The 16,416-nt window shown below is 46.1% G+C and overlaps 1 protein-coding gene across 4 annotated transcripts in view; it reads left to right on the forward strand.

Moving 5' to 3' along the window:
* Positions 1–5,472, forward strand: part of LOC134346253 (uncharacterized) — a 53,814-nt gene extending 48,342 nt beyond the window's left edge. For all 4 annotated transcript variants that reach the window (XR_010017879.1, XM_063047583.1, XM_063047585.1 and 1 more), the window contains one exon: positions 5,199–5,472. Coding sequence is in view for 1 of the 4 variants with exons in the window: in XM_063047585.1 (XP_062903655.1) it covers positions 5,199–5,251 (53 nt within the window). In the remaining 3 variants the exon portion in view is untranslated. The remainder of the gene's footprint in view (positions 1–5,198) is intronic.
* The last annotated feature ends 10,944 nt before the right edge of the window (positions 5,473–16,416 follow it).

The raw sequence follows: 16,416 nt of genomic DNA on the forward strand, positions 1-16,416 counted from the left end.
GCGTAATGGCTCAACAGTGGCCGTGACAGGGAATGAGGAAAGGTGCAGCTGTCTCATATCGCCAAATCATATCGCTTCCTCGCGGCCCGGTGGTTGCGGACCGCTGAAAAAGGACAAGTGGGGGCGGTGCTGACTGAAAAGGTGGGGGGGGGGTCAGGGTGAATCTTGCTAAGAACATTTTAAATCAAATACAAAGAAACACACTCAACACAGTGTTAACGGCAACGTAATCCGACTTAAAATACCGGACGGCGTTCTCCTTCCTCGAGTTGACGAATTATTAATATAATAGGCTTAATGGCAGGCCGTTCGTAAGTACGAGTTGTTTGTATGTCGGACGTTCGTAACGCGGGGACACCCTGTAATGGAACTTACGAAAGGCCCTGCCCCGATGAAAGCTACAATTATTACTAAGCAACGCAGTCGTTTAATTATTGAAATACATACGAGTTACGAATGTCCAACTTAATTAAACCACTGTAGGTTTCAATGAGATCCCCATGAAGTCTTCTAAATCCCAGTGAGTATAGGCCCAACACTTTCATTCCCAGAATTATCCCCATGAACCTCCTCTGGATTCTTTCCTTTGACAACACACCCTTTCTGAGATATGGGGCTCAAAACTGTTGCCAGTAGTCCAAGTGCCATCTGACTAGTGTCTTCTTAAGCCTCACCATTATCTCCTTCAAATAAATGCCAACATTGCACTTGCCTTCTTTACCAGAGAATTAACCTTCTGGGTGTAATGCATGAGGACCCCTAGGTCCGTTTGCACCTCTTTTGTTTGAATTTTCTCCCTATTATTGGATACTCTGCCCTCATATTTAATCTTTTCCCTGATGACTTTGACTTATGTTGGATTTTAAAAGCTTCCCAATCATCCAACTTTCCACTCACCTTTGCTAGCTTATATGTCCTTTCCTTGCCTTTTATGCAGTTTTTAAGTTTTCTTGTCAGCCAAGGTTGACTACCCCTGCCATGTGAGAACGTCTGTGGGACATGTCTCTCCTGCATCTTCCGAATCATTCCCAGAAACTTCAGCCATCTCCGCTCTGCTTTCAGCCCTGCCAGTATCCTCCCCCAATCCAGCTGGGCAAGCTCCTCTCTCATTCCTCTGTGATTCCCTTTATTCCATTGCGATACTGATACATGTGTTATGCTTCTCCCACTGAAATTGAATTCAATCATATTATGATCACTGCCTTCTTAGGGTTCCTTTACGTTAAGCTGCTTAATAAGATCTGGGTTAATACACAACACCCAATCTAGATAGCCTTTCCCCAATTAAGCTTAAGCACAAGCTGCTCTAAAAAGCCACCTTGTAGGCATTGAACACAAGGGTGTAGCTATGGGCACTCGCATGGGCCCCAGCTGTGCCTGCCTCTTTGTTGGTTATGTGGAACAGTCTGTGCTCCAAACCTCTGCTGGTACTGCTCCCCAACTTTTCCTTCGCTACATTGACGACTACATTGGTGCTGCCTCCTGCACCCATGCTGAGCTCGTCAATTTCATCAACTTTACTTCAAACTTTCACCCAACCCTCAAATTCACTTGGTCTATCTCAGACACTTCTCTCCCCTTTCTCAATCTCTCGGTCTCCATCTCTGGAGACAGACTGTCCACTGACATCTTTTATAAGCCCACTGACTCTCATAACAACCTCGACTATACCTCTTCCCACCCTGCCACATGCAAAAATGCCATTCCCTATTCCCATTTCTTCTGTCTCCACCACATCTGCTCCCAGGATGAGGCTTTCCATTCCAGGACATCTCAAATGTCCTCTTTCTATAAGGATCGTGGTTTCCCTTCTACCATCATCAACGAAGCCCTCACCCGCATCTCCTCCATTTCCCTCACTTCGGCTCTCACCCCATCCTCCCGCCACCACAACAGGGACAGAGTTCCGCTTGTCATCACCTACCACCCCACCAGCCTCCGAATCCAGCACATTATCCTTCGCAAGTTCCACCACCTTCAACAGGACCCCACCACTAAGCACATCTTTCCCTCTCCACTCTTCTCCGCTGTCTGCAGGGATCGGTCCCTCCGCGACTCCCTGGTCCACACGTCCCTCCCCACAGATCTGCCACCTGGCACTTATCCCTGTAAGCGTAAGTGCTACACCTGTCCCTACACCTCCTTTCTTGCCACCATTCAGGGCCCCAACCAGTCCTTCCACGTGAGGCAACATTTCACTTGTGAGTCTGTTGTGGTCATCTATTGCATTCGGTGCTCCCTTCTCTACATCGGTGAAACCCGACGCAAATTGGGGGACCGCTTCGTCGAGCACCTCCACTCTGTCTGCCACAACAGACAGGATCTCCCGGTTGCCACCCAATTCAACTCTGCTTCACATTCCCATTCGGATATGTCCATACATGGCCTCCTCTACTGCCATGATGAGGCTAAACTCAGGTTGGAGGAGCAACACCTCATATACTGTCTAGGTAGTCTTCTGCCTCCTTCTACTACCTATTGTGCTTTCCCCTATTCCTTCTTCACCTTTCCTGCCTATCACCTCTCTGCTTCCCCTCCCCCACCCCTTTATCTTTCCCCTTACTAGTTTTTCACCTGGAGCCTTCCAGACTTCTCCTTCCCACCCTCCCGCCACCTTCTTTATAGGGCCTCTGCCCCTTCCCTCTACAGTCCTGATGAAGGGTTCCGGCCAAAAACGTTGACTGATCGTTTCCACGGATGCTGCCTGACCTGCTGAGTTCCTCCAGCGTGCGGCGAGTGAACACGTTCCCTCTCTTGTGATCCAAACACCATTCTGCTTTTCCCAATCCACTTGCATATTGAAGTCCCCCATTACAATTGTATCATTACGCTCATTACATGCCTTTTCGCAATCCCTTTGCAATCTCAATCCCACATCCTGGCTACTATTTGGAGGCCTATATATGATTTCCCTAATGCTTTTTATACCCTTGCAATTTCTTAACTCCACCCACAAGGATTCAACATTCTCTGACCCTATGTCATCTCTTTCTAAAGATGTAAATCCATATCTTTCCAACAGAGCCACAGCACTGCCTATGCCTTCCTGCCTTTCTATGCCTTTATGCCTTTCGATATAAAGTATATCCCTGGATGTTAAGCTCCCAGCTATGGCCTTCTTTCAGCCACGACTTAGTTATGCCCACAATGTCAAACTGACCGTTCTCTAATTGTGCCACGAGTTCCTGCACCTTATTCTGAATGCGATGGGCATTTAAATACAACAGCTTCAGTCCTGCATTCTTCACCCTTTTGAACTTTGCCTCTGTGGTACAATTTAACTCCTCACTCTGTCTGCATTTGTAGTCAATCGTTGGCTTGTCCTTCCTTGCATTCAACTTGCACCCATCATCTACTTGTAAACCTGCTGGCTCAACCTTAGCTCTATCATCCTGGTGGCCATCATCCTGCCATATTAGTGTAAACTGTTCTCAACAGCTCTTGTCAGTCTTGCCAGAATAATTGCCCCCCTTCGATTCAAGTTCAACATATCCCTGTTGTACAGGTCCCACCTGCCCCAGAAGAGGTCCCATTATCCAGAAATTTAAACCCCTGCTCCTGCTCGAATTCTTCAGTCATGCTTTTGTCTGCCACCTCATTCTATTCCTATCCTCACTGTCAGTGGCACAGGCAGCAATCCAGAGATTACTACCCTTGAGTTCCTGCTTCCCAGCTTCCTTCCTAACTCCCTATGTTCTTTTTTTCAGGATCGCCTCACTTTCTCTTCCCATGTTTTTTTGTACCAATATGTACCACGACTTCCGGCTGCTCACCCCACAGCCCTTTTCAAGTTACTGTGGGCACGTCCAGAAACATCTCAGACCCTGGCACCTGGGAGGCAAATTACAATATGTGTTTCCTTTTCGCGTCCACAGAATCATCTATCTGTCCCCCTGACTATAGAGTCCCTAATTACTGCTGCCAGCCTCTTCAGTTCCTTACCCTTCTGACCCACAGGGCCTGACTCAGTGCCAGAGGCACAGCCATGGTTGTTTCCCCCCAGCTAGGTCATTCCCTCCCTCCCTCAACAGTATTCAAAATGGGGTACTCAAAATGGTGACTACATCCCTGTAGCTTCTGTCTATCACTGCTTCACTTTCCCCAACAAGCTGAAGGTCATTGAGCTGTAGCTCCAGATCCCCAACACTGTGTCTAAGGAGCTGCATCTCGATGCATCTGCACAGATGTGGGGAGGCAGGGAGTTTCCTGGAAATCCCACATCTGATAGTCAAAACAAGACACTGGCTCTGTAGATATACCCCTTGTCTAGAATTGAATAAGGAATGAAGTTACCTCGACTCCACCTGTTCTTGCCAAGCTTTGTTTGGGCCAAAGCCTTCAACTCTGACTCACTGCTCCCACGATGACTGCTTGGCTAGGTGGAACCTCTCCTTTATAGAGACTGGGTTTCCCATCGAAAAGCTTTGTCAGACCTGTGCAGGAACTCTCCTGTCACGTCTGCACAGTACTCCAGTCAATCACTCCGCTCTGTGTTCTCTGGGGTGCTGCTCAGCAGCATATTCCCAGCACCACAGAGATGGGTACAGACCATTGCTCACCACGTCCGTCTGCTCATCAGCACTCGGTGCACAGTATTGTGCCTGAGGCTTTTGCACAGTGCTGTAGTAATTTAATGAATTATACTCTACTGTGCCAAAAAATAAAACACATCATGATATAAGTGAGTGATGATATGCCTGATTCTACTATGGGTTTCTAATGTGGACCAAGAGTGAGAAGGGGGCAGGGAGATGGGAATTATTGTTGGGAAAAGGGGAAGGCAGAGGGGAAAGAGCTGGAAGCAGCAGAGAGACATTCCACAATGATCAATAAAGCAATTGTCTGGAATCGGACTGGACCTTGCCTGGTGTCTCAGGGCTGGGTGTGTCTACACCAGTGCTACCCCAGCACTCCTTCTCTGCCACCTATACTATGTCCCTCCTACAACACTCCACTCTCAATATTCCATACATCCTTCGCTGCCCATAGATTTACAAACTCCCACTCTGCTCCATGATGACAAACACAGCACTATGCAAAAGTCTCAGGCGCCCTCGCTGCAGTGCATGTATGAGCCTAAGAATTTTTCACAGTACTATTCTGCTGTCACCTGGTTGGATAAGCAGATGTCCTGACTACCAGTCGCACCATCTCTGCCAGTTGAGTTCACAATTAAGAATCTATCTGCCTGTTTCCAGATGCCAACACTCGGAGAGTGAACAAGGAGACAGTCCAGGAGACCCAGCTCTGAGAATGAATTCTCCCAGACAGTGTCGGGTCAGACGGTGTAACCCTGGTCGTCTGGGCACCGGGTGAAATGGAGATCACTCAACAATGCCACATGAGATCACGTCACAGTGACAGAGGTGGAAGCGGAAGGGCCAGAGCCAATCTTAGAATCCAAGTGATCCTATCTCTTCCAAAAATGTATGGTTTACGTGCAACGTCTTATTATTATCCGTGTAATAAAAACCCCAGAACTATGTGAGATATTTTCATAGCTTGAATGACCAATACTGTTTAATGGTGTTGGCATTTATTTTGAACTGTTTCCTCTTTAGTTTTGCGGAAGAATATATTAGTAGTGCAATGCCATAAACACAGGACGTTGAAAGTTGCTGGAAATCCAGAAGAACACGCACAGAATGTTGGAGGAGCTCTGCAGATCAAAATGCATCAATCGAAATGAATACATGGTTACAATTTCAGGCTGAAACACTTCTTCTGCACTGGGGAGGAAGGGGATGTGGCCAGAATAAAAAGGTGGGGGATGGGAAAGAGAACTAGTTGGAAGGTGATAGTTGAGGTCAGGAGGGTGCGGAACTTATAGGGCTGGAGAACAAGGAATCTGATGCAGGAGAGGAGTGCGGACCATGAGGGATAGTGAAGAAGGGGTGCACCAGAGGGAGTTGATTGGACTACTTAGGAGAAGGGGTAAGAGGCCAGAGTGAGGAATAGAGGGAAAATATTGGAAGGAGGAATCGATGTTCATGCCGCTAGTTTGGAGTATACCTCTCACCACCTGGTCTCATGTAAAAGTGCAATTCCCTTTCCTCAGTTCCTTCGTCTATACCATCTGCACTTCATCCACCACACTGTTCCCAGGATGAGGATTTCCCTTGCAGGACACCAGAGATGTCTTCTTTCTCAAACTGGGTTTGAGTTGATGTTTCCAACACCCACATCTCCTCGATTTCCCATATGTCCACACTTACACCATCTTCCAGTAGTTTTAGCTTGGATAGCGTTCCACATGTCCTCAATTATCACCACATTTGCCTCCACATCCAACACAAAGTTCACCATCTTCAATGGCATCCCGCCGCCATACAGATCTTTATCTCCTCACCCTCACCGTCCACGCTTCGCAGGGCTCGCTCCTTCCATAAATTCCTGTTTATTCCACCATCCCTATTACTCTCGCTCCTGCCCTTCTGGCTCATACCCTGCAAGTGAAAGAAAAGCTGTATTTGCCAATTCAACTTCCTGTCCAGCATCGAGTCAGGGCCCCAAGTAGTCCTTATAGTTCAGGCCTCACTTTACCTGCAAATCTGCTGGGCTATTCTATTCAATGCAACCTCACCAAATCGTGGTGAGACTGGAGGTGAATTTGCTGGCCACTGTCACCAGCAACTCCACTCCATCTGTGGTTAACCATTTTAATTAGAACATAGAATAGTACAGCACAGTACAGGCCCTTCGGCCCACATTGTTGCACCAACCCTCAAACCCTGCCTCCCATATAACCCCCTGCCTTAAATTCCTCCATATACCTGTCTGGTAGTCTCTTAAATTTCACTAGTGTATCTGCCTCCACCACTGACTCAGGCAGTTTATTCCACGCACCAACCACTCTCTGAGTGAAAAACCTTCCTGTAATATCCCCCTTGAACTTCCCATCCCTTACCTTAAAGCCATGTCCTCTTTTATTGAGCAGTGGTGCCCTGGGGAAGAGGTGCTGGCTATCCACTCTATCTATTCCTTTTATTATCTTGTACACCTCTATCATGTCTCCTCTCATCCTCCTTCTCTCCAAAGAGTGAAGCCCTTGCTCCCTTAATCTCTGATCATAATGCATACTCTCTAAACAAGGCAGCATCCTGGTAAGTCTCCTCTGTATCCTTTCCAATGCTTCCACATCCTTCCTATAGTGAGGCGACCAGAACTGGACACAGTACTCCAAGTGTGGTCTAACCGGAGTTTTATAGAGCTGCATCATTTCCTCACAACTCTTAAACTCTATCCCTCGACTTATGAAAGCTAACACCCCATAAGCTTTCTTAACTACCCTATCTACCTGTGAGGCAATTTTCAGCGATGTGTGGATGTGTACCCCCAGATCCCTCTGCTCCTCCACACTACCAAGTATCCTGCCATTTACTTTGTACTCTGCCTTGGAGTTTGTCCTTCCAAAGTGTACCACCTCACACTTCTCTGGGTTGAACTCCATCTGCCACTTCTCAGCCCACTTCTGCAACCTATCAATGTCTCTCTGCAATCTTTGACAATCCTCTACTCTATCTACAACACCACCAACCTTTGTGTCATCTGCAAATTTGCCAACCCACCCTTCTACCCCAATATCCAGGTCGTTAATAACAATCACGAAAAGTAGAGGTCGCAGAACTGATCCTTGTGGGACACCACTAGTCACAACCCTCCAATCCGAATGTACTCCCTCCACCATGACCCTCTGCCTTCTGCAGGCAAGCCAATTCTGAATCCACCTGGCCAAACTTCCCTGGATGCCTTCTGACTTTCTGAATAAGCATGCCTTCTGAATATCCATGCATAACTTTCTGAATAACCATGCCTTCTGAATTTCTGAATAAGCCTACCATGTGGAACCTTGTCAAATGCCTTACTAAGATCCACATAGATCACATCCACTGCACTACCCTCATCTATATGCCTAGTCACTTCCTCAAAAAAATCTTTCAGGCTCGTTAGACATGATCTGCCCTTCACAAAGCCATGCTGACTGTCTCTGATCAGAACATGATTCTCTAAATACCTGTAGATCTTATCTCTAAGAATCTTTTCCAACAGCTTTCCCACCACAGACATAAGGCTCACTGGTCTATAATTACTCGGACTATCCCTACTACCTTTTTTGAACAAGGGGACTACATTCGCCTCCCTCCTATCCTCCGGTACCATTCCTGTGGACAACGAGGACATAAAGATGCCAGCCAGAGGCTCAGCAATCTCTTCCCTCGCCTCATGGAGCAGCCTGGGGAATATTCCGTCAGGCCTCGGGGACTTATCTGTCCTAATGTATTTTAATAACTTCAACACCTCCTCTCCCTTAATATCAGCATGCTCCAGAACATCAGCCTCACTCATATTGTCCTCACCTTCATCAAGTTCCCTCTCATTGGTGAATACTGAAGAGAAGTACTCATTGAGGACCTCGCTCACTTCCACAGGCTCCAGGCACATCTTCCCACCTTTATCTCTAATCGGTCCTACCTTCACTCCTGTCGTCCTTTTGTTCTTCACAAAATTGAAGAATGTCTTGGGGTTCTCCTTTACCCTACTCATCAAGGCCTTTTCATGCCCCTTTCTTGCTCTTCTCAGCCCCTTCTCAAGCTGCTTTCTTGCTACCCTATATTCCTCAATAGACCATCTGATCCTTGCTTCCTAAACCTCATGTATTCTGCCTTCTTCCATCTGACTAGATTTTCCACCTCATTTGTCACCCCTGGTTCCTTCACCCTACCGTTCTTTATCTTCCTCACCAGGACAAATTTATCCCTAACATCCTGCAGGAGATCCCTGGAGGAGAAGATGGCGGCGCAACGCAGCGTGCAGCCTCTCCGGTGAAATGATATTGCATTTGTTAAATAGAGGGCTGTACACAATCTTCATTTGATGGAGACGGACATGAGAAGCACGGAGGAACATCTGGAGAAACTTCTGAGATGCCCGGTTCTCTGCCGCTGCCACTGTGCAATTGAGAATCTCTGGAGAGAAGGCCCCAAATCCTCGATTTTGCCTGTTGCTGGCGGCCAGGGCTGGGGTCAAAGCACTCAGCAGAGATGGTGCTCGGTGCTCAGTGTTGGAGGGCTGGTCGGTGGCTCGAAGTTTTCAGACGGATTGAGAGTCGGACTGTGGTCGGGTGCTTCCAGGATGCTGTATCGTCAAGTTTGCAGCGCTGGAAGCTCATGGCAGGGGAAGTTTTCTTCCTTCTACCATCTGCGTGAGATATTGGGAGTTTTGAGAGACTTTGAGACTTTTTTTTACCGTGCCCATGGTCTCTTCTATTAAATTATGGTATTGCTTGCACTGTTGTAACTATATGTTATAATTATGTGGTTTTTGTCAGTTTTTCAGTCTTGGTCTGTCTTGTGTTTCTGTGCTATCACACTGGAGGAAAATTGTATCATTTCTTAATGACAATAAAAGAGGACTGCGTGTCCTCAAAATCTAATCTAATCATCGACCACATGTCCATAGTACATTTCCCTGCAAAAACATCATCCCAATTCACACCCGCAAGTTCTAGCCTTACAGCCTCATAATTTGCCCTTCCCCAATTAAAAAATTTCCTGTCCTCTCTGATTCTATCCTTCTCCATGATAATGCTATAGGCCAGGGAGTGGTGGTCACTGTCCCCCGGATGCTCACCCACTGAGGGATCTGTGACCTGACCCGGTTCGTTATCTAATACTAGGTCTAGTATGGCATTCCCCCTAGTCGGCCTGTCCATATACTGTGACAGGAATCCATCCTGGACACACTTAACAAACTCTGCCCCGTCTAAACCCTTGGAACTAATCAGGTGCCAATCAATATTAGGGAAGTTAAAGTCACCCATGATAACAATCCTGTTATTTTTGCACCTTTCCAAAATCTGCCTCCCAATCTGCTCCTCGGTATCTCTGCTGCTACCAGGGGGCCTATAGAATATCCCCAATAGTGTAACCACTTCCTTCCTGTTCCTGACTTCCACCCATAATGACTCAAAAGAGGATCCTGCTACATTATCCACCCTTTCTGTAGATGTAATAGTATCCCTGACCAGTAATGCCACCCCTCCTCCCCTTTCCCCCCTTCTCTATCCCTTTTAAAGCACTGAAATCCAGGAATATTGAGAATACATTCCTGCCCTGGTGTCAGCCAAGTCTCTGTAATGGCCACTACATTATAATGCCATGTATGTATCCAAGCTATCAGTTCATCACCTTTGTTCCTGATGCTTCTTGCATTGAGGTACACGCACTTTAGCCCTTCTGCCTTCCTACCTTTACACCCTTTATTCTGCTTCTCTTTCCTCAAAGCCTCTCTATATGTTAGATCTGGCTTTACTCCTTGCACCTCTTTCACTGCTCTATCGCTCTGGGTCCCATCCCCCTTGCAAGTTAGCTTAAACCCTTCCGAACAATGCTAGCAAACCTACCTGCAAGGATATTGCTCCCCCTCGAGTTCAGGTGCAACCCATTCAATCTGTACAGATCCCACCTTCCCCAGAAGAGATCCCAATGATCCAAAAATCTAAAGCCCTGCTCCCCTGCACCAACTCCTCAGCCAGAGGGCAGGGTTTTAGATATCATTTTAGAATCCATATCCCCATTCCCCTTCTAACTGTCTCTGCATTTGCTATGGTCAGGCCACACTCAGGATGGAGAAGCAGCACATCATATTCACATCAGGACATGTCTTTAAGGTAAGGGGTGGGAAGTTCAAGGGGGATACTAGAGGAAGATTTTTTACTCAAAGAGTGGTTGGTGCGTGGAATGCACTGCCTGAGTCAGTGGTGGAGGGAGATACACTCGTGAAGTTTAAGAGACTACCAGACAGGTATATGGAGGAATTTAAAGTGGGGGTTTATATGGGAGGCAGGGTTTGAGGGTTGGCACAACATTGTGGGCCAAAGGGCCTGTAATCTGCTGTACTGTTCTATGTTCTATATTCCGTCTAGGTAGCCTCTAATCCGATGGCATGGAGAACGATTTCTCCAACTGGTAATTCTTTTCTCTCCCTTTCCCTCTTCTTTTCCCCACTGTTGCCTCCTACCCCTTCTACACACCTGCCTATCAATTCCCCCCGTGCCCCTCCTCCTCCCCCTTCTCCCATGGTCCGTTCTCCTCTCATATCAGGTTATTACCTCTCCAGCCCTTTACCTTTTCCACCCACCTTGCTTCACCTTCCACCTCCCAGCTCGTCCTCCTTCCCCTCCCCCACCTGTCTATCGTGCGATGTCATTCTGTACATCACAGGCCCATCACTACGCACCATCGGTAAAGACTACAGGAGGGGCTGCTTCAAGGCGGCAACATCCATCATTGAATAGCGCAGCATCCAAGACATGGAATCTGCTCACAGGCAGGAGGTACAGAAGCCTAAGATCCCATATCACTGAGTAAAAAGAAGACCTACTTCCATTCAACCATTAGGTTCCTGAACCAACCGGCACAGCCCTCATCAGTAGAGCTCAGTGACATTATGACAACTGTGACTTTGCACTGAAATAGACTTCACTTTCTAACGAATTGTATACAATTTGTGTATAATAAATGTTTTGCTTGTGCATGCTGCTTATGTGATGCTATGTGTGTGTGATGTGGCTGTGAACCAGTTTTTCATTTTATCTGTGCACACATGAAGTTCTTTAACATTAATCCTCAACATTACATCGTTCCTTTTCTATTCTCAAAAGAATGCTAGCATTGCATTTGCCTTTCTCACCACAGATTGACATACAAATTAGCCTTTACGGAATCCTGCATGAGGATTCCCAAGTCCCTTTGCTGCTCAGAACTTTGACTTTTCAGATCACCTAAAAATAGTATGTGCTTTTATTTCATCGAACAAAGTGCATGACCACACACTTCCTGACACCATATTCTATCAACCATTACTTTGCCCATTCTCCTAGTCTGTCTAAAATGACATAGCATCTCTGCTTCCTCGAATCTGCCTACACCTCCAGCTATCTTTGTAACAAATTTAGGCACAAAGTCGTCATTTCTGTCATCCAAATCATTGATGTTTGATGTAAAAAGTCATTCCAACACTGACTCCTGTGGAACGCCATTCATCTCCAGGCAGCCAACTTAAAAGGCTCCTTTTATTCCCAATATTTGCCTTCGGCCCATCAGCCAATGTTTCATCCATGCTAATATCTTTCCTGTAATACCATCAGTTCTTAAATTGTTAAGCAACCTCATTTATGGCACCTTGAGAAAGGTTTTCTGAAAATTGAAGTACACAACATCCATCGATTCTCTGTTGTTTATTGTGCTTGTTGTTTTCTCAAAGAATTCAAACAGGCAAGATTTACCCTGAAGTAAAACTATGCTAACTTTGGCCTATTAAATCATGTGGCGTCAAGTTCCCTGAATCCATATCTTTAATAATTGACTCCAACATATTCCGAATCACTGAAATCAGACCAACTTCCGAATAATTTTCTTTCTTTTGTCTTTCTCCCTTCTTGAAGAGTGGAGAGATATTTGCAAATTTCCAGTCCAATGCTACTTTGCCAGAGTCCATGGATTCTTGTAAGATCATTACTAAGCCTCAGCAATCTCTTCAGCCAACTCTTTCAGAACACTGGGGTGAAGATCATCTGGTCCAGGTGACTTATCTCACTTCAGAACTTTCAGTTTTCCAAGAAACATCTCCCTAGTAATGGCAAAAAAAAAACTAACCACTGCCCCTGAAACTCTTGAACTTCCAGTGTACTGGTAGTGTGTTCCATATTCCCACAATGGTTATTATTCTTATTCTTCTACTTCATCTTATAAAGTTTGATGGCAGTGTCAGACTAAAATAAGGTGCATTACCACCACCTGCTGAATAGGAGTGTAAAACAAAGAGACTGGAAGTGTCATGGTCCGGTCCATGAGTCCGCATTCCAGTTCACGGTCTGGTCTGTGGACTCACAACGCCGGGTATTCCAGCTTCCCTTGTTTAAGTTAATCATAGGCACCTGATTCCCATCTTTGGGCTTGCAATATAAGTAGCCTTGGGGCTGAGTGTGGGCTGCTGGTTTGTCTTGTCAGTTCCCCTTGGAGCAACCTGCTGATGGAAGGCTAGTGAAACCATTTGTGATCTCTAGGCCTGGGTGGAGGACCACTGCTCCATGGAGCCTTGTTGCCACTCATTGGAGTAGTCTTTGTGGTATGGATTTGGCTGTTTCCCAGGCCAGCTGAATGATTACCAGCCACTCTGAGCTAGGTAGGGATCTGGCTGTTTCTGTAGCCAGCTGAGGCTGCTGGCTGAACTGAGACTTGGAGCTACCTCAGAGCAGAGATGGAACTGTCTGTTGTTCTTTGGTGTTGTCACTTCTTGTCCTTGCCTCTGTGGGGTAAGTCAGGCTGTTTTTCCATTGCCCTGTGGGGGGTATCTGCCTTGTCTTGTCGTTGCCTCTGTTAGGTAAGTCCGGCCGTTCTGCCGTTAGCTGATAGAGGGACCTGTCCCACCTTGGTGTGGAGATGAAGTTGAGTCCTGGCTTGTCTTGGGATAAGTCCTGGCTCTATGTCTATGTTCTGTCCTATCTCATGTTAGTGTCATGTTAAAGATGAGTCCTGGCTTATCGAAGAATAAATCCCAGCTCTATGTTGATGTTCAGTTCCCAGTCTGTCTCTGAGCTCCAGGCACCCAAGCCTCGACGATCCCGCGGCCCAGCTCGAGACTCGGGGACCCAAGCCTCGACGATCCCGCGGCCCAGCTCGAGACTCGGGGACCCAAGCCTCGACGATCCCGCGGCCCAGCTCGAGACTCGGGGACCCAAGCCTCGACGATCCCGCGGCCCAGCTCGAGACTCGGGGACCCAAGCCTCGACGATCCCGCGGCCCAGCTCATGTCCTTGCCTGGTTCCGGGGTCCGAGCCTGAGGCAAGACCCAGGCTCTGGGTCCTACTCCAGGCTTGGAGTCGAAGCCTTGTCTCCTAGCCCATGGTTCCTAGTCCTGGTTCCGCTTTCCCTAGCCCAAGTTCTTGTCCCTGCTCCTTGCCTGAATCCTGTCACTTCCCTGCTCTAGTCAGGTCCAGTTCCTTGTACTTCAGTGTCTGTGTCTTGCGTTTGGGTCTGTTCCCAGCACCCCATGTGACAGGAAGTAGAAATATGAAATCCAACATGCCCCCCACAAAATATCTCAAGTAATATCAAGAAATCTAATGCTTTTCAGAAAGTAAAATGCACACTCACATGCATATTACGATAGGAGTCATATCCTAATATTTCCAGTTTAATTTCCTCTGTCCCAAAGATTTCAATTTAGCAATTTGAAGTTTCTTTCGCTCCTCTTAGAAACTACATTCAAGCAACATATATGGCACCAATTCCTGAACAGTGCACTTCGTACAGATGCTGCTATCGTACGATCATAAGATATCGGAGCAGAGTTAGACCATTCAGCCCATTGAGTCCACTCTGCCATTTCATCTGGCTGATCCAGACCATGTTCAATCAATAGACGTGTCCTCTCACGATATTCCTTGATGCTCTAACCAATCAGGAATCTACCAACATCTGCTTTAAATATACCCATGGACATTATCCCTACCATAGTCTTTGGCAGAGCATTCCACAGATTCACTGTTCTTTGGCTAAAAAAAAAAATTCTTCTTACTTCTGTTGTAAAAGGTTGCCACTCAATGTTAAGGCTGTGCCCTCTAGTTCTGGATACCTCTACCAGAGTGCATATCCTCTCCACATTCACCTTATCTAGTACTTTCAACATTCAGTAGGTTTCAATGAGATTCCCATGCATTCTTCAAAATTCCAGTAAGTACAGGCTCAAAGCTGTCAAACCCTCCTCATACATTAACTCCTTCCTTCCTGGAATCATCCTTGTGAACCTCGTATGGAATCTCTGCACTGAAAATACATTCTTTATGAGATAATGGGCCCAAAACTGTTGACAATACTCCAAGTGAGGCCTGACTAGTGTCTTATAAAGCTTCGGTATTATCTTCTTGTTTTATATTATATTTCCCTTTAAATAAATGGCAACATTGCATTTTTCTTTTTGACCACAGAATTAAATTTCTGGAAGTCTTGTATGAGGACTCCTAAGTCCCTTTGCACCTCTGGTGATTCCTCCCCATTTAGATAATAGTCTACAATATTATTCCTCTTCCCAAAATGCATTATTGTACATTTCAAAACACAAAATTCCATCTGCCACTTTTTTGTCCATTCTTCCAATTTGTCTAAGCCCTGCTGCAATTGCTTTGTTTTCACAGCACTACCTACATCTCCAGCTATCTTCATATCATCCACAAACTTTTCTAGAAAGCCATGAATTTACTATCTAAACCATTGATAAACAGTTTGAAAAGTAGCAGTCCTAATACAGAACCCTGAGGAACACCACTAATCACTGGCAGCCAACCAGAAAATACCTCTTTTATCCCCAATCACTGCATCCTGCCTGTCAGCCATTCATCTATCGATGCCAATATCTTTCCTGTAGCACCATAGTTTATCTTGTTAAGCAGCCTCATGGGAGGCAGTTAATCAAATGCCTTAGGAACATCTAAGTAAATGACATCCACTACCTTTCCTGGGTCCACCCTTCTTGTTACATCCTCAAAGAATTATAACAGATATGTCCGGCAAGATTTCCCTTAGCAGAAACCATGCTGACTTTGACTTATTGTATCATTGGTCTCCAAGTACCCCAAGACATTGTCATTAATAATGGACTCCAACACTTTAATAACTATTGATGTTAGGGTAACTGGCCTAATCATTTCCTCTCTTTTGTCATCCTCCCTTGTGAAAGAACAGAGTTACTTTTGCAATTATCCAGTCCTCCAGGACCATGCCAGAATCGAGTGATTCTTGAAAGATCATGCCCAATGTATCCACCATCTCTTCAGCAAACTCTTGCATTACTCTGGGATGTAGTCCATCTGTCCCAGGTGACTTAGCCACCTTAAGACCTTTGAGTTTACCGAGCACTTTTCTCCTTTGATTGTTTGTGATAGCAATGGCACTCACTCCTGCTCCCTGACACTGACGGACCTCTGGAACACTGCTAGTGTCTTCCATTGTGAAGACTGATGTAAAGTACCCGTTTAGTTTACCTGCCATTTCTTTGTCCCCCATTACTACTTCACCAGCATCATTTTCCAGTGGTCCAATACTCTCACATCTCTTTTCCTCTTTATTTATCTAAAAAAACCTTTTAGTATCCTACTTTATATTATTGGCATGTTTGCCCTCATATTTAATTTATTCCCTTCGAAAAGATTTTTAGTTGCCTTTTGTTGGGAACAACTTCTTCTTCTGTGGGATATATCTACCCTGGGCTTTGTGAACTATTCCCGGAAACTTCAACCACCCCTGTTCTGCTGTCAGCTCCGCCAGTATCCCCCTCCAACCCCCCGGGAAAGCAGCTCACTCATGCCTCTGTAATTCCCTTTATTCCGTTGTGATACTGTACTGATACACGTGACTT

The sequence above is a fragment of the Mobula hypostoma genome, chromosome 5, assembly GCF_963921235.1.
Source record: "Mobula hypostoma chromosome 5, sMobHyp1.1, whole genome shotgun sequence".
Taxonomy (NCBI): Eukaryota; Metazoa; Chordata; class Chondrichthyes; order Myliobatiformes; family Myliobatidae; genus Mobula; species Mobula hypostoma.